Genomic DNA, 22797 nt, shown 5'->3' with positions numbered 1-22797 from the left:
CCGGGCATTGTGATAGTGTTACGGGGTTATTCTAGTGTAGTTCGTGGTTGTTTGGGGGTTGTATTACTGTCGGGTTACTTACGAATGTCGCGCAGCACAGGGAGCATTATATACGAACACCCCACGGAACCCACTGCGACAATACGGAACTTGACTTGGAGATGATGAATCACATTGAGCATTCACACCGCTCCTGCAGTGATGGTTCAGAAGGAAACGACCCTGTGCACCGACAAGGCTTGGCATTCAGCAAACAAAGAGCTACAGTACAACAATGCGCCCTGACGCCTTTTAAAGATCCTTCCGCCTACACTGCAACGCTCCTCCGTATTCAGAAGTCGCATCATGTCGACTTGCTCCCCGAACCCGGCGGCTCCGCCGACACTCATTTCGGATGCGCCAGACCGTGTCAACGCCCCCGCCGAGGACACTTGCATGCAACACCAAGACAAATCGGTAGACATTGTTGATGAGCAGGATCACGAGTCAGAAAACGATGCAGTCTCAGAAACAAACACGGTGATTTACGGACAGGAACCGTTCGAGACGATTCAGCACAAAGTCGCCGCACTCGCCGCAAAAATATTCCGGCGAAGCCCGCGAGACATCACTGTCCATGAAATGAAGGGCGGCTCTTTCAACCGAGTCATCGGCGTCTCCATTGCACAAAAGGCCAAGAAGTTTACTTTGGCCTGGTTCCTGTTTCCCTGTTTGAGCGCGCGCAAGAAGAAGAAAGCTGCGCGATCAGAATCGTACGTTGTGCGTGTCCCGCGGACGCGATACGAGGATGAGGATGGTGCCAAAGACATGGCCGAAGATATGGAAAGGGAGGTGTCAATTTTGAAGACCGTGGGCTCTCGGCTGCCTTTGCCCATCCCCAAGGTTGCGAGCTATGATCTTACCACTGCGAATATATTCGAACGGCCATATATGATTCAAATCCATCTCCCTGGTCGCACCCTCGCGACGGACCTTTGGACCAAGCTCAATATGGAGCAAAAGAAGCATCTCGCGAAGGAAATCACCGCTCTCGCTCCCACCATCGCTTCAGTGGAAGGACCAGTCGGCGACATATCTTCTCAGAACCTGTACAACCCTCCGAATTCCCCAGTCCATACCCAGACGTTTCATATAACTAGTCGTGAGAACAAGAAGCCCGAGCCGGCTTTGATTGACGACCCTTTCGTTTACATGCTTGGGCGATGCAAGGCGTGGAGCGACTACGAGAACTCCGAGGGCGCTTCTTTCGATGACATCTGGAAAAGCTTCGCAAACATCACTAGAGCTCTAGACGATCGTGGCTTTCTCGACGGGCCATGCGTACTCGTTCACGGTGATCTCAAGATCTACAACATCCTCGCGGAAGTACGTAGTGACACCGAGGCGGTGATCACAGGCGTTATCGACTGGGATACAGCCATCATTGCTCCGGAATTCATGGCCTATAGAGCCCCGTTTTACCTCTGGACGCCTGCGGACATGTCTAGCGACAAAGAAGACGACGAAAGCGTGGCGAACGTAGAGCTCGCTACTGATGAGGACAGGATACTGAAGCAAGTGTTCCTTGACAATGCGTCCGACAAGTACAAGCTCTTTGCCTTTGCACCAGAGGCAATGCTCGCTAGACGTATGTTCTACTTTTTGCAGAAGGGAATGTCTGGTAGCTGGGACTATGATGAGGCAAAAGCGGTTGTAAAAGCGTGGGATAAGCTCCACCCCGAGGATAATGTTCGGTTCCGTCTTGACTGGCAGTCCGACTCTGAGGCTGAGTCTGACTCAGATGATGAGCCTACAAAGGACGATAAGACTACGGAGGACGATAAGACTACGGAGGACGATGAGACTACAAAGGATGATGAGCCTGGCAAAGATATTGAGTCTACAACGGATGCAGAAGAAGACGAGCCCATTGTCAAGGAGTAGCAGTTACATGTTTTCGATATTTGAAGGAAATTCCAATACTGAATCACTTAGTCCCATCCTCGTATTGAAACTTTTGTGCTCTCTCTTGCTTGACATGTGAAATGATCAGTGCTTTGAATTAGATGTACTCCATTGGTTCGATAAGCTCTCTGGATACGAATATCCACTCTTAGTTAGCTATACGACCAGATTACCATCAAGACACATCTCTCAAGGATTCGAAGCTACATAATCTACGTCAACGTCTTTGAAGTGATTGTTGGCTTGAACCCATGAGTGATTGTAATGCCAGACGAGAACCATCAACGGCATGTCTTGTTAGACCTCTTAGGGTTCATTGTGTTGGCTATCCTCTCAGAAGCTGTATCGCTTACACAGCGCAAAGTTGTTTCACTTCCATCACACTATCGGATTGACGTTGTGCATCTACAGCGACTGTCGTATTCGAGCGATCGCTGCAACTCATTTCACAATGCACAAACCAGTTCAATATCGGCAAAATTATCTGCGTAATTTCCTTTTCTGGGCTCGTCAGTAACGGTAATCAGAAAAGCGAAGTTCACATAACCATCAAGACCGCACTTGATGGCGCATCTCAACATTCCATTTCATGGACTAAACAAACTTGACATCGCCTGCATTGAAGCGGCTAGAGAATACCTCCCAGATCAAGTCCCGAGCAACGACGAGCTGACAATTTCTGGATATGAGAGTGAGAATCCCCTACGGCGCTTGTTCGATGACGAAAACATCTTCACTGAGGGTGGCGTAGGCTTTCTGGAAGGGAGAGAAACAGTCTTGAGACTGAAGTTCCGAATTCTGCAACTTGTTGCCGATCTGTTCCCTGAGAGTGAGATCGAAGAGCCTTCACTCCGAGTACTTGGAATGGGCTCTTTCAACATCGTCGTAGCTGTCACATTACAAGACCAGGCGCAAAGACGTGACTCCGGGGTCGGCTTTGGTGCTAGAGTGTCAAGGCTTCTTGGTATGCCTCCACGAACCCGTAAGTTCGCTTTGAGAATTCCAAGGGACAAGAATGGAGAAATGGATGGTCCTCCTGTGAGCGACGTTGCTGGCGACATTGTCACACAACGCGTTATCAGCTCCTGCCTAGGGCTACCCATACCCAAGATTGAAAAGTACGATCTTGGTCCGACGAATGCTTTGGGACGGCCATATACCCTACAGACCTTACTACCTGGTAAGAACTTACATAAATTGTGGCTAGAGCTAAGTCCACAACAGAAAGCGTCGGCCATCCAGCAGATTACGCAAACAGTAGAAAACATCGCAGCCGTCACGACGCCCGCGGCTGGGTTCGTCTCTCTGAGTAACTTGATCAACTCCAGGAGCTCAGCGATAGCATTAGATCAATTCCCCGTTCCGACAAACCAAGAAGCGAAGAAACGACCACACTTCGCTCAGCCCAGCCAGAGTCCAGCGCCACCTCAAACACCTTTTGGGTATCTGATAGATCATTGCCAGCGCTGGCAGAAATACGAAGAAGAGATTGGACGTGCTAGTCGAAACAAAAACCTGTGGCGAATCACGATCGCCGTTGCGAAAGCTCTAGATCGGCGCGGATGGCTGGGGCAGCGCTTCCATCTTACGCATGGCGACTTGTTTCCCCGCAATATACTCGCTAAGATCACAAGTCCAGGGACTGTGGAGATCACAGGTATCGTAGACTGGGATATGGCTTGCTTCGCACCCAAGTTTGTGGCCCTCCGGCCCCCGTTCTGGGCGTGGGTAGGTCACTCGATGGACGAGAGAGACGAAGACTTGGCAACATACGAGCCGCCTGAGGGAAAATTCAAGACCCTGAAGCAGGCTTTTAGGAGCGCAGCGTCAGAAGATTTCATCATATTCGGTCTTTCGCGCGAGAGTGCTATCGCGAGAAAGCTGTTTAGGGTCGTCAACAGTGGGTTGCTGGGCGATCGTCGCTATCTGGCGCTTCAGCTGGCAGAAGAGTGGAATGCCTTGTATCCAGAGGATAAGATTGGTGATCTTGAAGCAGAGTGGAATTGAGAAACATTCACTTCGTCGTGCATATAATTCCAAACAACCGTATAACTTTCTCACTTCCTACCTACACACGTGTAACATTCTATGCAAAGGCTAATGGGTGATCTCGAAGAACTTCGCAACTACCAGAAACACGTACCGGTTATTGGAGTTGAGATTTCTCATCTCAAGGTGATGTAGCAGTGATGACCCTTGGGAGCAATCAAGAAGTTGTTGTCCATCTCCATCATCTCATCGTTCATGGAGTCGGAGATTCTGGCGCCCCGACAATGTCGGAAGAAGAGGGCAGCTCCTAATCGGAGCTCCATATACGCCAGATGTATGCCGATACACACCCTCGAACCAGCTCCAAAGGGCATGTATGACGCCTTTTGATGTGCTGACATCGTGCTCTTGTCCAAAAAACGAAGACCGTCGAAATTGTGGGGATTGGGAAAGGCGGAAGGATCGCGATGGTTTGTGTAAGCCTGAGTGCTGACCACAGTATCGGCGGGGATGTGATGGCCGCCTACGACAGTGCCCTGTTTCGGTACAACCCGAGGTAAGGCGCCAGGAGCAGCGCCGTAAAGCCTCAACGTCTCTGTGATGACGCTGTTTAATAGAGGCGCAGTCTCGAGCTCCTCCTTCGTAAGCTCCTCGCTGAGTTCTCCAATCTCGCTCTCGAGTCGAGACTGCAGATCAGGCTGCTTGAGAACCGCCCAGACGAGATACGTGAGCGTCACCGCGGTAGTGTCCGATCCGGCCACAATGAAGCCGGCCGCTTCCTCCCTTATGTGTTTGTTCGAAAGCGCGGCAGTCTTACTGTCTTCCCCAGCAGCTATCATTTGATTGAAGAGATTCTTGGTATTGCCACCCTCACTGCGCATCTTCTGTATCGCCCGTTCGCCGTGTTCGTTCAGGACATCGTCGATCGAGTAGAGAAACTTCATCCGTTCGATAGGGAGGTAACTGAGAAGTTTCCAGATGGTAGTTCCAATTTCAGACCGAATGATACCGCAGATAAGCGCAGCCTGAATAGCATCGATGTATGGTGTTTGCTACCTCTGTTATTAGAAAATGCATACATAGCAAGACTGAAGAAGGCTGAGTTGCATACCTTACCCATCTCAAGCATTTCGGAGCTCTCTCCAAAGCTGAGGTGAGCGATTACATCATTCGCCATGAGCGTCCACCATTTGAGGACATCGGCTCCTTGCGATGAACCCATTGCGTCGTGTCGAATTCTCTGGGCAGCTAGGTTTGCTTTCGTCCTGATCTCTACGTCCCAGTTGCTGCTCAAGCTGGTGTTGCTGAAGGGTCGGGCAAACAGCCTTCTTCTTGCGGCGTGGGCATGTGGATCGCGCATCGGGAATATACCGGGTGTATCAGTTGGGAGGAGAGACGAGTAGAAGTCCGACTTCAGGTACCCAGCACCGATCTTGTGTATCTGACTGACACCGGCTATATCTGATACGGCTGTCTCGTTTGGCGATATTCGTACGACGCCGCCATAGCGCTGGTGAAGATTGTCCACGTAGAAAATTCGTTTGCCTGAAACCGTCTGGTAACGAAGGACGAGATTGGTATACTTGGTGTACCATGGCCCTGGCAGCTTTGACAGTGGACCTGTAAGTCCTTTCCAAACAATCTTTGCATTGTTAGCTTGACGTAAAGCAGCTTGTTATGACTCTTTTACCTTGATGATGTAGGCCAGTACCACCAAGAGAGCGGCTAAAACGCCCCGCTGAAGTGGCATGTTGATGAAGTTCGAGTGAGCTCGCAGTTCCCGCCGGTATTGATCTTGGTCGAGTAGAGAACTGGTTTTGTGATCCAACTTGCAATATGTTCTCTCAAATCTCTAGCTGCGTGGGCCCTTTACATATTGCCAGCACTTGCGGAATGTGGAGGCTAAAGCCGTGAACGGCCCTTCATTTTTCGCGGTGGTTGTTAGATTCAATGGTGACGCGCATCCTGGAGTGTACTTCGTGGGCCGCCTTGGAAGTAGCACAACTGGCAGACGCTCGCATCCGCACCATGAGAGACTTGATGCATTCGCTCAAAGCTGCCGGTCAAAAGCATGGATGATAGCGACCGAGCAGTGGGTCTGAACGCATTTGGGGACACACCATCAGACGCGACCAGTCAGGAGGCTTGGAGGGCATACGAGTACAAATACACGCAATTGGTCAGTCGAAGCCGATTGATGAGGGGGTATTGCATAGGAGTGGGCGGAGCGGTGTATTTGATTCTCCGCCTCCACTTACGAATGGGTCGGATGTGTTGTTGCCCCGAATGAGGCCTTGTGCACCCTAGAACGAGCCTCGTTTCGAGTCGGCCGAACTGCGCTGGGTAACGGTGTTACTCTAGAGATTGATCACGGGGCCTACGGACGCCACGGCCGCCGCCGTAGCTCGTAAGTCGCTCGTGCATTCCAGGATTAGCTCCCAGGCTAGACTTTATGAAGATTAGCGTGCGGGCCGCGAGCGGGGAAGGTGATGACGTAAGGAGGCTCAACAATGTCGCCAAAATCTATTCTCGCCATCTCCAGCTTGCACATAACTACTCAATATCGCTAGCGAACTAATGGAACAGGCTGACTTCCCGAAGAATATATCGCGAGGGTTCGCCAGCTTGCCATTAGAGCTGTTCCTCAACGTTCTCGATCAACTTGTGGGTACCCACAACGGCCAGCATCCTGTAGCGTATGCACCGTCAAACATCATCACCAAGACGTTGCGCGCACTCACTCTGGTGTCGCGCAACACTTATCTTATAGCAACACAGTATCTTTACTCGCATTGTCTATATCTGGACAGTTGCACGACCTATGCGCGATTTCGCAGAACACTCGGAATAAACCTGGGGCATCACCCACAAGCTCTCAACTATGGAGAAGCCGGGCGAAACGAAGAACTGTTCGCGGAAGCCCAGGCACTCCGCCATATAACATCAATATTTATCTCGCCAACTGAGGTGCACAGGCTGATCGAAGGGAACTACACGCCTTTGGTGCGACTACCACAAATAATCGACGCCTGCCATCGGATAGGAATTTTACTCAAGAGACTGGCTTTAGATCTCTCTCCGATCTATGCACCACCAAGTGAGGTTGAGCAAATCAGGCCGCATGTCACCGAGAACAGGGTCTTTTCACACATGTTGCACCTTGAAGAGCTCATTGTCAGCTACGATGTGGTGAACTACTTTCGACATCCACCACCTAATCTCAAACGGCTTGCCATCACTACGCAGGAGATGTCGGATCTAGAGATTGCATTCTGTCTCAAGACCCCATCCTTGCAAACGCTTGTGATGATGCGACCCGTCAATCTAGCAGCGAAAACCATCGACACAATATTCAGATCATACGACGGGAAACGCCTGGACGTTGTTCTGGTCGATGTGAACTCGAACCATCGGACACCAAACAAGACTCGGAACTGGACAGATCAAGATACGGTACGTATCTGGGAAGCTGATGTACCTGTCAGCTTTTACGGCGATGATGACGACATCATTTTATGCGATGCCTGGATATGGAATCACGGAGTAGGCGGTACCCTATGGAGTCAAGACAAGCGGCGGATGGCATCATGGGAAGAGGTTGAGAGGCGTTTGGCCGGCCCAGTACACACGATTGTTGAAGTGTAGCTTCGAGGCTGTTGCACACATCAGGACATCACGGCTTCAGCAGCATCAAAGTGGCATCAACATCGGTTTCGCATTCGTTGTGCCAGGCAACTCTCAGATCAATCATACATAGACTTGATCTCATCGCGATGAGAAGTTACAAATGTCTTTCCGGTCCAGGGATCTGGTTTCCCCAGGTTACACCCTCTTGTACCAGCAAGCTCCCCGGAAACTTGTCTTTCAGTGTACCCCGCCCGACTATATCGTCTGCTTCTCTTTCTAACTCTTCTACATCCCATGTAGTATGCACATAACTGCCCTTGAGCTTATCCGCTCTTCCGCCGCCTAGCCAAACCGAGAACATGCCGACTAGCTCTGGACTATCAAACGCAAAGGGCCTGAACATATCGCTCGTCCTCTCCGTCCTCACAACCCCAGGATCTAGCGAGAAAGCCTTCATATCTGGATATTCGACGTTGAGGAACTCGATGAGCCGGCGGTCGGTTTGTTTCGCGATGCCGTAGGAAGAGAGACCAGGTGTCACGACCGTACCCGCACCGGATGTGATGGAGATGAATGTTCCGGTTGGTGCAGGACCAAACGTGCGGATGTATTGGTGGGCGGGAAGATGTGTGCTGCGGAAGTTCGTTGTCATATCGGCCCACCACTCGTCGTTGTCGTCGGTCTCATCTATTCTGCTGAGATGTGCGGTACCGACGTTTGCGATGACTACATCGAGTTGGCCAAACTCATCTCTTATCGCATCAAAGAGTCTGGCGACTTCGGCCGATTTTGTGGTGTCGCAAGCCATGGCCAGGACCCGTGTTGTGGGGTTGAGTCGCTTCAGCCTGACGATGACGGGCTCGAGATCGTCTTCATTGCGACTGCTGATGGCGATACCGGCGGCTCCCGCCTTTGCCCACGAGGAAGCGATTGCCCGGCCGATCTCCTCCGAAGCTTCGGTAACGAGGACGTATTTGCCGGCGCCTGTCTGTTGTACTTCTTCAAGAGCGGGATATGGTTGGCGATAGTATGTGCTAGTGAATTGGCACATCTTCGTGAGCATATCTGGGTCAATGTGCTGGGCGATCATGGCGACGACGAGAAACTGTGTGGTATCTCCCTGCGGATGTGGTGGATGACTTCCTGATATCATCATTACATCCCCCAGAGACGGCTCCTCGCGGAATTAGCGTGCTATCAGCATCCGCCCGACGCGATACCACTTCAGAAGGCTTCTACACTCCCTGTGGTGTTGAGGCAACAACAACCGGTCACCAGCACCTCGGCAACATCCTTCGCGTGCTCGACCCACGGACGAGTATACCCAAAAGATAATGTCGATGATGGTTATATGCAATCTAAAGTTCTTTCACATTCCTAACATCTCTTTCACAGCAACGTCCTGCATGTGCTGCTTTGATAAAGGTGTAAGGCTATACGACCAAGCCAGTCACAAACTTCCCACAACCTACTCCAGGATGAATAGGCAGGTCTAGGACTACCCAGCAGATGACGTGCCGGAACCAGACACCAGTCTTTAGGCATCTTGGAAGCAGATGTCTAAGTATAGAGCGCTTCTAGGGAGAAAGTGTACAAGAGCATCTCGCTACTATCCGCGGCGGCCTATAAATAGGCCGCTAACATGCAGGCTGGAGGGCCCACAACACGGCTAAGACACCGATAACAGGGTGGTTGGAGGCTGATCTATCCAAAATGTTGTCCACACTGTCGCCTTACTATGCCATGAACCAATGCGAAGCCATCAGACGTGTTGGTGATCTCGCGTGTAAGCGTTTGGGGGCCAAAAGTGCGGCGAGATTTTACCGGCGGAATTCTGCCGGTCACTTCTCAACATGGAATGCAGCGCGAACCTCGGAACAGCACGTGTAAACTTCTGTGTATAATGGCGATGATTGATCGATTAACAAGCATTAATTTGGCATCTAATGCGGTGTTTGTGGATATCGCCGAGGTAACCACGCATCCTATTTCATTCGCCACTCACTTCATCCCGTAGTACTGCGATGACGCAGAGCGAAACGAGCCACTCACAACTTCCGCAACATCGACAATCTAGACAAGAAGGTACTCTCATAAATAACAGAAGTCGTGAGTATGACATACCATCGCGCATTTACTTGCAGTAACGACCACGTCTTCTCCACCAAACCTACGCAACAACCATCTCCTGCGCCCCAACATCCATCTTCGCGCCCTCCCCTTTCCTCGTCTCCTCCTGCCCCCTCTTCCACTCCTCCGCCCTCCCATAACTCTCCCTATACCCCCCCAAAATCGCCTCTTCAACCGTAATCTCCGCCCACCTCCCCTCCTCCCCCTCCCCCCTACAATTCGGCAAACACCCAACCACATACTCCGGATTCCCGCTAAAAAACACCGGAATACTATACCTCTCCCTCCCACTCACATTGATAACACGATGCAGATTACTCACATACCGGTCGTTACTCCACCGCATCATCAGATTGCCTAGGTTGATGACGAAAGCACCAGGGGTGGGGGTTACATCGAGCCATTCTTTCGTGGCGTGGTCGTAGACTTGCAGCCCGGAGACGGTGTCTTGGAGGAGTATGGTTATGCAGCCGAAATCTGTGTGGGCGCCTATGCCGCGGGTGAGGTGGCTGGGGCTGGACGGGGGTTGGGGCGGGTAGTGCAGGAGGCGCATTGTTGCTACTGCGCCTGTGGCGAAGGCGTCGAAGTAGGTTTCTTCCAAATCGAGTGTGAGAGCGAGGACTTTGAGGATGTCTTTTGCGAGGGAGACGACGCGGGCGTAGTATTCCAAGGACGTGGCTTTGAAATCGCGGACATTTGGTAAGGACGTAGAGGACGGCCATATGTTGGGTCCGGAGTTGAGCTTCTTGGCGAGGAAGTAGGGGTGCGTTTTTGGGATTTCGTCGCCGATGTAGAAGCCTTCTTTTAGTTCGGGCGTGGTGCCGGCTTCGAGGATTTGAGACTTGAGGAGCTCGTAGCCTCGGTTCCAGGTGTTGGTTGTGTCTAGATGGGGGTGTGGATGAGCTGATGTGCCAAAAGGCCATTGCTTAATGGTGGTACTGAACGTACCTTTGTTCACCTTGTTCTTCTCCTCCAGTGGTAGGTCGAAGAACTTTTTATTCCAGTCCATCATCCTGTTCTGCAGCTCGATCGGCACGTTGTGACCCGTGATCTGGAAGAAGCCATTGTGCAGGCAACAGTTTCGCACTTCGTCTACAAGCTGCTTCTTGGATGCTGGGTCGTTTTGGTAGAACTCTAGGCCTCGTAAGCAAGGATTCGACTGCTAAGGCTGTCTGGCGGGTCAACGTACTTGAGAAGTCTAGGATGGGAGGCGCTTGACCGACGTTTGGCATGGTGGGCTTTCTCGGTCAAGTTCAGTGCGGTATCAAGGTAAAGAGTGTGATTGAAGTGATCAAGTGTCCAGGTGGTTAAAATGTGACGGTACCTGATCACGTTGGGTCTGGTTCCTAGAAAACGAAAACAGCAGCGAGCTATCGAGACGTCTCGCCTTCCATCATACCACGACTGATCGTTACTCTCGCTTCCGCCATTGTCATGTCCCTAGTATCGATTACCCCTCATGAACGCTGCGCTATCGATAACGGCCTTACGTTGGCGAAGATGGGGCAAGTGGGATTGTGAAGCTCTTCACCCCACTCTTGATGTGAGCTTGTGATTGGCCATGCGACACATCATCTACGGGTCACATCATGCATAACAAGGTGCATCCTACGAATACCAGGATATAGCATTGACTACATGCTTTCGTAACCCATGTCTTCTTCAACCACCACCATGCTGTATTGCAGCCCTTAGTCATGCGAGTCGATAGCCCCGTCATCCTCGTCCCGCACATCGTCGAGCTCAAGGTCTTGTTGAGCCAATGTGTATATGCCTTCATCTCGGTTCCCAACGTCCATACTTGCCTCGACGCCATCGCTCTCGTCATCTGCATATGCTGCGGCAAGCCTCTGATCGTAATGCAGCTTCTGCCATTCATCTACAATAGACCTGGCTTCCTCTTTATCTCCATCATGACGAATGCCGTCTCGGAGCAGAGCAAACATTCTCCTCGCGATCATATACTCCGGTTCGTACGCGTATCTCTTCCACTCGTCACTCGCCTCTTCTTCCCACAAGGTCTTCAATCGCCGGTGATCAGCATTCGTTGGCTCATCGGCAGATATCATTTCATCGTATTCGTGGCCGCCCCATACCCATAGCCAGAACGGAGCACGATAAGCGACGAACTTGGGGCAAAAGTGCGCGAACTGGGCATCCCAATCCAGCAGTCCGGTGAGCAAAAGCGATGAGTCATCTTCAATCTCTACGAGCATGTTTCGCGGATAGAGGTCGAGATGGCAGAAGTAGAATCGGTCGCTATCCGGAATAAGACCCATGTCGTGAAGGGATCTGGTGATGATATCGAAGCAATCCCATATAACCTCATCGCCGTCCTCCTGATCTTGCTCCAGTCTCTGCCATCGGCGACTCCGATGTAGCAAGAATTGACGGGTAGCAATAGCCTCAGCAGGCCGGTCCACGTGTCCCGCAAATGCTGATACCGGGCCCTTGGTAGTTCTGAAGGCACAAATTTCCGGGATGACTTCGCCGCGAGAAAGTAGTAGAACTCTTAGTCGGGCAATGATACCTGCCTTGGGTCCCTGAATGTTATGCAATCTCTTCATGACACGAACAACAATGTGCATCGTGCTTATCTTCTGTTTGATCGAAAATCCGAGCCATATCCTATTGAGATTTTGGCCGGGAAGACGGTTCTGAATGATATAGGTCCGCGACAAAGGATTACGCGTGTGTTCATCCAGATGTATGACCCGAGGAACGTACTTGCGGAATTTCATGCGCGCGAACTTTAGGGTAGCCACATCATACCTCATATCCAAGTCGTCGCTTGAAGGCTCCCTTCGTGCGCTCCTCAATATGTAGTGCTTTGGCTCGTAAGCCTTGATGTGAGCTTCATTAATGGGTAAGAGCGAACGTATCCATGGAAAAGTGAAAGCGCGAGGAGGTAAAGGCGTGACAGTGATCGCGGTGATGCGATTGTAAGTCCCACCGCGCAGGCGCTCGACTTGGAAGCTTGATCTTGGGAATTGAGCGGCGCAAAGCTCCATAACTCTTGTGCTGAAGAATTCGAACGACTCTTGATCGTGTTCCACAGTAGATGTCGGAGATACGCTGGAGGACTCTTCATCTTCACAGTCGTCGTTGCGCTCTTCGTGCTGAGCCGTATCGATGAGGTATCGGCGTATGTCTGACGCTTTGAACCTGTGATTTGGCATGGAAGCTGTAGGGGTTTGCGCCTTATGGAACGGTGCGGGCATGTGTGCGAGCAACTATGAGTAGCGAATCACCTTTTTCAACCTACAAAGGTGACGTTCGTGCGATATTGCGACTTTTCCAAGGTGATATTTGCAGGTGTTTGCAGGGTACGCGCAGGCGCTCGTACCAGAAGCTCCATAGGAAGCGGGCCGAAGAGCCCAGACGCTCGATATGAGAGAGAAAATGGAAGAGCTGCATCATGTAGAAAAACATGCAACTGGCAAAATCCAGAGATCCGGAAGCCTGATGCAAGAGAGAAGATTCTTGAATTGGCCGCCGCTGCCAGATATTACCGGAATACCCTGACATGTAAGGGTGCCGGATGTCGGCTTTGAGAGGACATCGTGGATATGTCTGTACATAGTCAAGTACATTGAGAATGATTAGCAGGAAGATGGTAGAAAGGCACAGCAATGCGACGCGATGAGTAGACTAAGGGATGCTGGGTGCTGAGATGCGAGAGATGACGGAATGTCTTCCGTCATCGACTCTTTCTTGATTGGCCGACGGAAGCTCCACCTTCCGTCGACCGCCCCACCTTCGCATTAGTGTTGCTTGGTCATGCTCGACATAAGCAGCGCATTCTCCGCCAAGCCTCAGGTTAACACGCGCCGGATTGTTAAACCTTTACCAACCAAGCAAGCTCACGATGGCACCCACACCAGACCGCCCCGAAGCCTCCCTCGAACATTCTCGTCACCCTAGTCGCGTTTTGCATAAAGCGCCCCCGCCCGACCCATGAAGACGCTTTCCTCCCTCTTCATCGCCCTCATCGCAATTGCACTTGCAGTATACAACAACGAGTACATGCTCTCGAGACTTACACAATCACTGAGACACGTCACATCCCTCGCAAAGACCACCAAGCCCTTCTACAACGCCACCGAAGATATGTCGACCATGTTCCGCGGACTGCCCGTCATCCCCGACGAGAAGTTCACCACCGATGCGCCCCGCAAGATCGCAAAGTCGTTCCTTGCTGTCGAGCAATCTGAAGGCGCAGGAGCGAAAGTGAGGAGGAGTGTTGGCACCCCCAAACTGCGCAACTTCTCTCCCTTCCTCATGCTCGACCACTTTGCCATTCCACCAGGCGCAGGCTTCCCTGACCACCCACACCGAGGTACGTGATAGCGCAGATCAAGTACTCATGATTATTAGACTAACTCTTAGTTCAGGCCAAGAAACCATCACATACCTCCTCTCTGGCGCCGTTGACCACGAAGACTTCGCCGGAAACAAGGGCACCATCGAGCAAGGCGACCTGCAATTCATGACTGCCGGTCGCGGCATCGTTCACGCCGAGATGCCGCGCCAGAACGAGGACGGCGCGCCCAACGTCGGAATGCAACTCTGGGTCGACCTGCCCAAGGAGCTGAAGTCATGCGAACCCCGCTACCGCGACCTGCGAGCGAAGGAGATCCCCGAGACGACCGCGGATAACGGCAAGGTGCACGTCAAAGTCATCAGCGGACAAGCGTACGGCACCGAGAGTCTGAAGGAACTGGCATACACACCCGTGTGGCTGCTCGACTTCACAGTCCAGCCCGGCGGCAAAGTCAAGCAGCCCCTACCAAAGGGCTGGAACGCCTTCGCATACCTCCTCGACGGCACTACTATCTTCTCTTCTGACGGCGTATCGCGACCTATCGAACAATACCACAACGTTGTTTTCGAGAGCAACGGCGACAGCATTGAAGCTTCCGTGGAGGAGGGTGCTGAGAAGCCATCACGGTTCATTCTTGTCGCTGGTCTGCCGCTTGACCAGCCCATCGTACAGTACGGGCCTTTTGTGGTCACGTCAAGAGACGAGGTCATGCAGGCTATGATGGACTACCAGAGCCATTCGAATGGGTTTGAGAGGGCGAATAACTGGGAGAGTGAGATTGGAAAGAGTATGGTACATTAAGTTGCTTAATGCTGGTAACGATTTCTCTTTCAACCCCTTCTTCTATATATATCAAATCACGATACCTTCATTTCTATTCTCACAGCGTTTTCCACTACCATATTTGCCGTCTCATTCCCTTTTTCTACGAACATCCATTCTACTATCAGTTGCCCAGGCACAACATCACGCTCAGCAAACGTTGTCTCATGATACGTCTCGTGCGTTCTACGATTGTCTTGCTAGTTGTCTCACAGACCTACAAATATCCCACCAAATGCACGATTCATCTGTTGCCTCTACAAGATCTAACAGAGCTCAACCACCATCAATCTTTACCCAGGGCCGTCAGATTACGATTCAATGGCAAATTCATCCACCACTCAAGCTTCAACAAGCTCAACGCTATGTTCGATGTGTCCGCAGCCCGGCACGATAGTTTGCCCTGAGTGCGACTGTAGCCGATACTGTTCGGAAGCTTGTCAAGAGGATGACGGGCCAACTCACAAGCTTCTGTGCGAATCGTATAAGGACTTCCACCAGAGCTTGGCTCCCTCTCCAGAACACTTTCGCGCAATATTCTTCTCAGAGGATGGACCGGGGCCTGTCTTTGTATGGCTACGCATCGAAGACTGCAATCAGCCTGATCAGGCGATGATCATCCACTGCAACAGCGTGCCATTTCCACCACGGTCCCAGGTCCACGGATCGCCACAGTCAACAGGCGATAACGACGAAAACCGGGTTCTCCAGCGTCCCCACGAACCAATCAGCCAAGTCGGATTTCTCGCTGCCGACACAAACGGTGAGATAAGATTCGCAGGGAGACCGACTGGTAGCGTTGGAAGCATTGATCCAGAGTTAGTGGGTGGCTACAATGGACCATTGCTATTCTGCGGTCTGCGATACCACCTCGACATGATATCCTTCCGGCACATAGTCGACGATCTGCGCTCGTGTTGGTACGATGCCAGGATCGATGCCGAGAGGCGGATACAAGGCCCCATCAAGGGCGTTCGTGCAAATTGCCTCGGTGACACTGTCATCAGTAAGCGACCAAAATACGAACCGATCAATACACTCCACAGCACCTTCTTCGACACTGATCGTATCTTCAAGATCCCTGTAGGTGAGAAGATCGGTATCCCGTTAGAGGTACACCTAATCGAGCCTGCTGTACCATGGAGGAATCGTCGTCTTTATGGCGACACGATTATCCCCTACTCTCTCAATTTCGACGCGCGGATACTCAACCCGGCGCAGTGGCGGATGATTACAGGCTCGATTATGATCATTCGCAAAGACCTTAAGCCGCTTCATTGCGCCCATATAGACGCACTACGCGAGTACTGTCTCTGCGAAAGCTTCAGTTCCGCACAACTATCCAATCTGCCCGGAGGACCTCCCAACCCTGATGAAGACTTGACTCCATTTATCGACATCGTTCAACAAGCAAGTTCTCAGCAGTTGCTGTCTCGTGCGTCGAAGCAGGGCTTTTCAGACTTCTACCTCAACTTCATGCAAAACGGTGGACACGCGCAGTATGGATATATTACGTCTCCTTACATAGTCTAGGGGTCTGGGTTAGATAGCTAGATTGTGTAGGTATTGACTATGTTAGTCATGACGGGATTTGAATGAGACATTTGTGACTTTACAATCTACGAATCTGCAAGCCTCCTTTTCCACACGTGCGCATTGATCTAACTTTCTCTAACTGGACTCAAAGACTGACACATCCACTCGAGCTATCTTCTACAAAGATACCACCGTAGATTTGTCCTTCACCGCGGAGTGGAATATGCTCCTGATACCCATCATACACGACCGTCTCAGTCTCCGTCGGCTTCTTCGCAATCCCAATCTGCAACTGCCCACCACCAGCATTGCTATTAGGCGTAGCCCTTGTAACCGCCTTCAACAGCTTATCACCCGCAGAGTAATAAACCTTAATCGTACTAACCATCTCGTCAGCGCCCTCATCCCCACCCAAACCTCATCGCACGAAAAAGAAACAAGGCCACTTACTCCTTGTCATAATCCAACTGCACCCCAAAATTCTGCCACTCCCCCCTCACTATCCCCGTCTGAAACACAAACTCATTCTTCGCATTCTGCACCTTCCACATCTCCCTCTCTTTCTTTGTATCTACACCCGTCCCGCCATCACCCACCAACACAACACCACCCACAAACATGAATTGGTTACCGCTGTAATCACCCTTCTCATGCCACACGTTCATATACTCATGGCTCAGATTAAGCGGCCTGTGTTCATCCTGTCGGATACTCCAATGGAACGTCACGACACCGTTATCCGAGGCATCAGCCCCAGCATCATTCTGGTCCTCTTTGAGAAGGAGACCGGCGCGGCGGAACCCCGTTTGCAGGTTTTCGCCTGCGCGGAACAAAGAGCCGTCGTCGATTGTTACCTCGAGTGGTTTGTGCTGGAGCGGGTTGTCGAAGCGGGATGCAGGTGTGTGCTTGGGAAAGAGGAGAATGGATGACCAGGTGCGGTTTTCGCCTTTTACGTAGTCCGGGTTGTAGGGTGTGGAGCCGGCGGGTGTGTCGAAGGATTGGAGGGTTAGGTTCTTGGTGATGCGGCCGTCGAAGATTATGGGGCATTTGATGTTAGTTTTTGGGGCGTGAGTGTGGGGATGGAGAGGAGGAAGAGGTGGTGCGGGTGCGGGTGCATGTGAAGGTGGAGGCGGAGGTGCAGGTGGATGCAATGGGGTTGCGAGGGCGAGGCCCAGGAAGGGGAGGAGGTGGAGAAGCTGCATTTTGGACTGAGATTCCCAAGACACTGCCAATCCTCACGATGCACATAAGTATATTTTATATGTATCATGGCAGATACGCGCTAGTGAGCCCTATGCATATTGGCTAATTAAGTAGAGCGGCAGAACACTATGGGCAAAGTTCTAGTGCAGCCACATTTACCGGAACACCATTCGCACCAGGCCGACGGACCTGGACGCCGGATTCTTTCGCATCCTGCAACGACAAACATTTTACTTCTCAAATACACTGGTTCTGCTTCTAAACGCGATTTGGAAGCTTCATGACGCGATGAATGCATTCGCGCACTAGACCGCATACGGTGAAAAGACATCTCCATACTTCTGTCGCCCTTCTTCTTCCATCCACTTGATCCAAAACCGCTCGAAATCCGCTCTAGAAGCTTTTTCAAGTAACACGTCATTGTGCATCTCGAAAGCCTCGTCGAACTTTGAGGCCAGGTTCCACGGCTCCTTGCTGTCTAGAATCTTTTGAACTGGCCCACTGCCGATGGAGTATAGATATGCCATCAGAGCCGCAATGTGAGCGACAAACAAAGGCTTCTTGTCTTTCCTCGCGACGCACACACTACCCAAGCTAGCCGCCCACTCAGAAGGGTTGAGTTGAGCGAAGCCGAAGTTCCAAGCATGATGCAAGCCTTTGTAACCACCGCTCCGGTTTCTCCATGGCAGCGCTGGGGGTATAGTGTGAGCGAAAAGATCGATTCCTAGTTTGGACGCGATCCACATGAGGAGATTCTCGTCCTTTTCGTAGAAGCCGTCGGTGACTTTGCAAGCCTCGAGTGTCGGACGTTCACTGATCAGCTGATCACCGATGCAGTTGATGCGGACACCAGGGATGTAGCCTTTTCTTTTGTCTCCAAGTTGGCGGAGTGATTTGTCGTACTCCATGTACATCATGTCGATGATATGCCGGAAACTGGTCATGTTGAGATGTGCGCGATGGCCGATGAAGAGTATGTTGCCTTTGCAGCATTCTAGCAGCTCGGGTGCGATGTTTCCCATGCTCTTGTTTCGGACGCCAGTCAAGCATAGTTGATCCGGTAAAGCTGGGCAGGCTTCAAGGCAGCCAAGCATGTGGATAGTATTGTGCGAGCGTTTTAATACACAGTTGTAGGATGAGTTCCCGCAGCTGACAAGTCCCTTGCTCTGATCATCTGGCATCAGATAGTACTGGAGAGCAAAGCCCTCATTGCCGGACTGAGATGTCATCCTCACCCATACCCATTCGGGCGCGGCCTTACTGGCGTTGAAGAAGATGGCCTTGAACAGTTCAGGTTCAGGAGGGAACTGTGTCTTGTAATTTCGATAAGCCCTGCAGAGTAGTTGATGAACGGATTTGTCGTCCTGCAGACACTGTGTCGAGCAGTAATAGCTGCACTTGCATGTCGTACACATGCATGTAGCTTTACGGTGGCACATGCAGCAGAGGCGAGCAGGTGGTCTCGGGACTTCATTCATGACGACGTTGTTAGTCAGGTATCGATATGGTGTAAGATTAAGATAAGAAAGAAGGATGAAAGGCTAGGAATGCTAGAACAAACGTATGCATCTGATCTGAGAACGGAAGGGAAATAGCGCGAAAGTGCGCCTAGCACCCACCAAGTGCTTTGACAATGGAAGCTTTCCCATGGAAGCAGCTCGATTTTAGCGAGACATTACAATCAATCTGCAGAGGTGAAAGTATTGAAGCCGTGCCAGGTAGTGCAGAAAGCCCTGTGCATATGATCATAGCCGGTAGAGATTAGTCATCTTTCTCTTCACTTTTCCGGGTTGGGGTTGTTGCTCATTGACACCCCAGAATTTGAGGAAGGTGATCGGTTTCCAGGTCCACTGCGCTTCGTCGTTCAGAGCATTGTCCAGGATCCACGTAATGACGGCGGTGAATGCGACAACCCCGATAGCGCTGACCCAATAGACCCAGAATTCACTTCGGTTCTGAGACCGAGCATGAAAAGTTAGTAATCGTTCACTGACAGTATGTTCAAAGTGATCTTACCGGTGCGTAATTGTCTTGCATACTGAACAAGCTGCTCGTATATGCCAAGGGGATGAACAGCAGGGCGAGAAGGTTGAGTCGTTTCACGCGCTTGGCCTCCTCCAAGTTTTGACGATTACCCGCGATCGATGCCAGTCCAGTCATGGCTTGGATCAGATTATCGGCCCGTTCCTTAAGGATCTTGAGACGGAAGTAGACGTATTGAAAGTCCTTCTCGCAGTCTTTCCACGTGTGCGCATGCAACCTGACGGACTTGTTGATCTGCCCGTCTAGCGAATAGTCGAGACTGAGTAATGCGTCTTCAAGATCGTCGCGATAGTTGCCGCACCGACGTGAAATAGTCTGCAAGCTCTTCCATTGACCCTGCTCTTCAACCCATGCGGTAGTAAGACGAAGCTCCAATGAAGGCAGCATTGCTTTGATGTAATCGACAAGCTGGAGGTAGTGCGCAGCGACTATCTTCTTGAGGAAGATTGCTGATGTATTGGGCGTAGCCCACTCGTCTTCGGAGAACAGATCAGAGTGTTGCTGGTAGTAGTGGAGGAGGTCGCGCAGCATTGACGTATGGGGATGTTGCGTCTTGCTATGTATTTGATGATGAGGGACGGGCGGGATGAAGTCAACATAGCCTTCCTGAAACGGCGTGTTTTGAAGTTCGTCGCGTACATTGGCGATTGGACGAAGTGTGTTGTCGTCGGGATCGACTTCTTTGGGCGGAGGACTTAGATGAAGCAGCTGGGGATCACACAATATGACCACTACGTAAATCAGCTAATGTCTATCAGACCTTCCCTTACTACCTTGGTCTCCGGGACTGGAATCGGGCTTCTAAGGCGGCAATATGCTTCCAGAGAATGGTCCCAGGATCGAGAGTGAAATTGACGTACCATCCCAGCCGCCGTTCTCGGTTTGGCGAGACCACCACCCGACTTTGCGACGTAGTATTCCGATCGTACTGTTCTCCTTCTGACGGGATGCTGTCATGCCTACATGCCGTCGCGTTCGCTCGCAGAAGAAATAGCGGTTCTCGAGCGCCTTGTTGAACTGTCGCAACTCGCAATACTGGAGCTGGAAAGCTTGCCGTGGGTCAAGCAAGCTAGGTTGGGGCAACGCATCGCTCACTGGTGTAAAGTCGTTACTCCAGACACATGTCCTCTCTTGCCGCTGGAAGAATGAAGGATCCATGAAAAAGTGACCGCCGACGGCTGCGACAAAATCAGGTGCCAGACCCTCCATGATATAAATGCGCCGACGGTTGTGGTTGTGCCCCGCGGATTCAAAGTGCTTAACAAGCTCTTTCTCGCCTCTGAATTCAGTCGTTGTGAAACCAGATGCCCCAGTAGGAGGAGCGTCTAAAAGCGCGACGAGCGCGTTGCCATATTTCAGTGGCTCATCCCTGTTGTTTGGATCGGCCTTCTTCAGGCCAGGATTGGACCCGCTCAAGGCCTCGATATAGTCGCGATATTTGCCTGCTCGAAATTAACGACACCTGCAAATGGCACTTGGACAAAACATCATCTACCATTAGCACAGAGCCACGATCCAATCGGTGGCTCTTCGCTTTTCAGCATGTTTGGGCTTGGGGTGACCGTCCTCGAAGTTGCAGCAACGGATGTTTTGGTAGCTTTTGGAGCCCCCGCGATAGTCGCCATCTCGACTGCGTTGACGCCGTTATTGGCCATTGATGCAAATGTGCGTAGTGTGCCCAATGTCAGAGCCCGGGCAAAATATTAGCTCTTGAGAAGCTGGCGAGCGACGCGTTGATGCTAAGGGGCCAGAAAGCGTCGTCGTGAATAAGACGGGATGAAGGAAGCGAGCCTTCGATTTTCCGAAGGGGCCGCGGCTCTGCATCGAGGCGGAGCTTCGTCTGCATCAGTTGGGGGCCAGAATTGCGCCACGTCATCCGTGCATTCACAAAGTTCCGCTTGTGGACGCATGCTCAGGTCTTGTGTCTGTATCGCAGGCACATTGAGGCTGTGGAACGCGGCCGGTGAGTATTGGGAGGCGGGGAAAACCTGAGGCAGCCTGGGTAGCCTGGGTAGTTCGCGTCGCTCGCCGCTGCGCATCTTCAGGAGTCATCGAAGTCTCTTCTTGATACGCATTGCTAAAGTCATGACAATATTCGTGCAGCGACGCTGTGGCTTGTCGCAGTTAATTACGCAGTCGAGGCAGCACCTAGGACTAGACTAAGGTGGAATTGGAGAGGCTGGGGCAGGTCACGTGAGAGATTAGCGCGTCAATCTTGCGCGCTGTTCCCCGAACGCGTTCACTGCGAGTTGCCACGGCGAGAAGTCTACACATTTTGTCACATTATCATCCCCACTCCATCACCGCAGCTTGAGAGCACCGTAGGCATAGACCTACGTATGCATCGATGATTTGCACAGTCACGAGTCGGAGCGCAGGCTTCACCTTATCTTACCCCGCATGCATGCATGTGGCACGACCTGGAGCATGATGTCGACTCTGGCACGTTTGAGGCGACCGCCGTGATCCCACATGTCTCCCACTACTCTCTTGCCGCTTATACTTGGAGAGTCTTTCCGCCTTGCATCACGCAAAAAAATCGTAGTCGTGCCTGACCATCTGGGCACAGTACGACGAGTGCGCAAACATGAGGCTCCTCAACACGTATACCCTGACGCTCACGACGTTCATTGGTGAAACACCTGAGTACGTTATCCTCTCACACCGGTGGGAAGACGAGGAAATTCTCTTCGAGGATGTGATGAAGGTCCCTATCAGCGACACCAGCAACCCAGCCCGAGCCAAACGTGGGTTTCCTAAACTGCAGGGGACCTGCGCACTCGCGCTTAGGGACGGATTCGATTGGATTTGGATAGACAATTGCTGCATCGACAAATCCAGCTCTGCGGAGCTTCAAGAGGCGATCAACTCAATGTTTCGGTGGTATCAAGAGGCTCAGTTTTGTTACGCTTATCTGAGTGACGTTTCCAACGGACAGGCTGGATTGGATGTAGCATTCAAAGAGAGCTTGTGGTTTAGCCGCGGTTGGACCTTACAGGAACTACTGGCACCGTGTAGCGTCGAATTCTACGCAGCCGACTGGACGTTCATCGGCTCCAAGGCATCGCGAGCCGAAGAAATCGCAACTATCACTGGGATCGCCCTTGCTGCTCTTCAGAATGTCTGGGCAGTTCAGAAAGACAGATATCTCGCTGCAGAGAAAATGTCATGGGCTGCGC

General features: G+C 51.6%; 9 protein-coding genes across 9 annotated transcripts; 3 read left to right on the top strand and 6 right to left on the bottom strand.

Moving 5' to 3' along the window:
• Positions 1–345: 345 nt before the first annotated feature.
• J4E84_007936 (uncharacterized protein) lies at positions 346–1923 on the top strand (the record flags this gene model as incomplete). The annotated part of the gene is made up of 1 exon (XM_049390514.1): positions 346–1923. One exon carries the CDS (start codon positions 346–348, stop codon positions 1921–1923), a length of 1578 nt encoding a protein of 525 aa, XP_049241615.1.
• Positions 1924–2508: 585 nt separating this feature from the next.
• Positions 2509–3951, top strand: J4E84_007935 (uncharacterized protein; the record flags this gene model as incomplete). The annotated part of the gene is made up of 1 exon (XM_049390513.1): positions 2509–3951. The coding sequence occupies one exon, from the start codon at positions 2509–2511 to the stop codon at positions 3949–3951; it is 1443 nt and encodes a 480-aa protein (XP_049241614.1).
• Positions 3952–4109: 158 nt separating this feature from the next.
• Positions 4110–5683, bottom strand: J4E84_007934 (uncharacterized protein; the record flags this gene model as incomplete). The annotated part of the gene is made up of 3 exons (XM_049390512.1): positions 4110–4985; positions 5045–5575; positions 5624–5683. The coding sequence occupies 3 exons, from the start codon at positions 5681–5683 to the stop codon at positions 4110–4112; spliced, it is 1467 nt and encodes a 488-aa protein (XP_049241613.1).
• Positions 5684–7714: 2031 nt separating this feature from the next.
• J4E84_007933 (uncharacterized protein) lies at positions 7715–8968 on the bottom strand (the record flags this gene model as incomplete). The annotated part of the gene is made up of 2 exons (XM_049390511.1): positions 7715–8680; positions 8960–8968. The coding sequence occupies 2 exons, from the start codon at positions 8966–8968 to the stop codon at positions 7715–7717; spliced, it is 975 nt and encodes a 324-aa protein (XP_049241612.1).
• Positions 8969–9730: 762 nt separating this feature from the next.
• On the bottom strand, positions 9731–10922 carry J4E84_007932 (uncharacterized protein; the record flags this gene model as incomplete). The annotated part of the gene is made up of 2 exons (XM_049390510.1): positions 9731–10824; positions 10880–10922. 2 exons carry the CDS (start codon positions 10920–10922, stop codon positions 9731–9733), a joined length of 1137 nt encoding a protein of 378 aa, XP_049241611.1.
• Positions 10923–11381: 459 nt separating this feature from the next.
• J4E84_007931 (uncharacterized protein) lies at positions 11382–12869 on the bottom strand (the record flags this gene model as incomplete). Its single annotated transcript, XM_049390509.1, has 1 exon — positions 11382–12869. The coding sequence occupies one exon, from the start codon at positions 12867–12869 to the stop codon at positions 11382–11384; it is 1488 nt and encodes a 495-aa protein (XP_049241610.1).
• Positions 12870–13647: 778 nt separating this feature from the next.
• Positions 13648–16369, top strand: J4E84_007930 (uncharacterized protein; the record flags this gene model as incomplete). Its single annotated transcript, XM_049390508.1, has 3 exons — positions 13648–14029; positions 14085–14806; positions 15494–16369. 3 exons carry the CDS (start codon positions 13648–13650, stop codon positions 16367–16369), a joined length of 1980 nt encoding a protein of 659 aa, XP_049241609.1.
• Positions 16370–16818: 449 nt separating this feature from the next.
• On the bottom strand, positions 16819–17574 carry J4E84_007929 (uncharacterized protein; the record flags this gene model as incomplete). The annotated part of the gene is made up of 1 exon (XM_049390507.1): positions 16819–17574. One exon carries the CDS (start codon positions 17572–17574, stop codon positions 16819–16821), a length of 756 nt encoding a protein of 251 aa, XP_049241608.1.
• A 306-nt stretch (positions 17575–17880) lies between these two features.
• J4E84_007928 (uncharacterized protein) lies at positions 17881–21273 on the bottom strand (the record flags this gene model as incomplete). The annotated part of the gene is made up of 5 exons (XM_049390506.1): positions 17881–18882; positions 19357–19530; positions 19592–20349; positions 20479–21060; positions 21114–21273. The coding sequence occupies 5 exons, from the start codon at positions 21271–21273 to the stop codon at positions 17881–17883; spliced, it is 2676 nt and encodes an 891-aa protein (XP_049241607.1).
• Between the last annotated feature and the right edge of the window lie 1524 nt (positions 21274–22797).

Source organism: Alternaria hordeiaustralica, assembly GCF_023758085.1.
Source record: "Alternaria hordeiaustralica strain BMP 2776 chromosome Unknown scaffold_19, whole genome shotgun sequence".
NCBI lineage: Eukaryota > Fungi > Ascomycota > Dothideomycetes > Pleosporales > Pleosporaceae > Alternaria > Alternaria hordeiaustralica.
The sequence above is the reverse complement of the archived record's forward strand: the minus strand, read 5'-3'. Positions and strand labels throughout refer to the sequence as shown.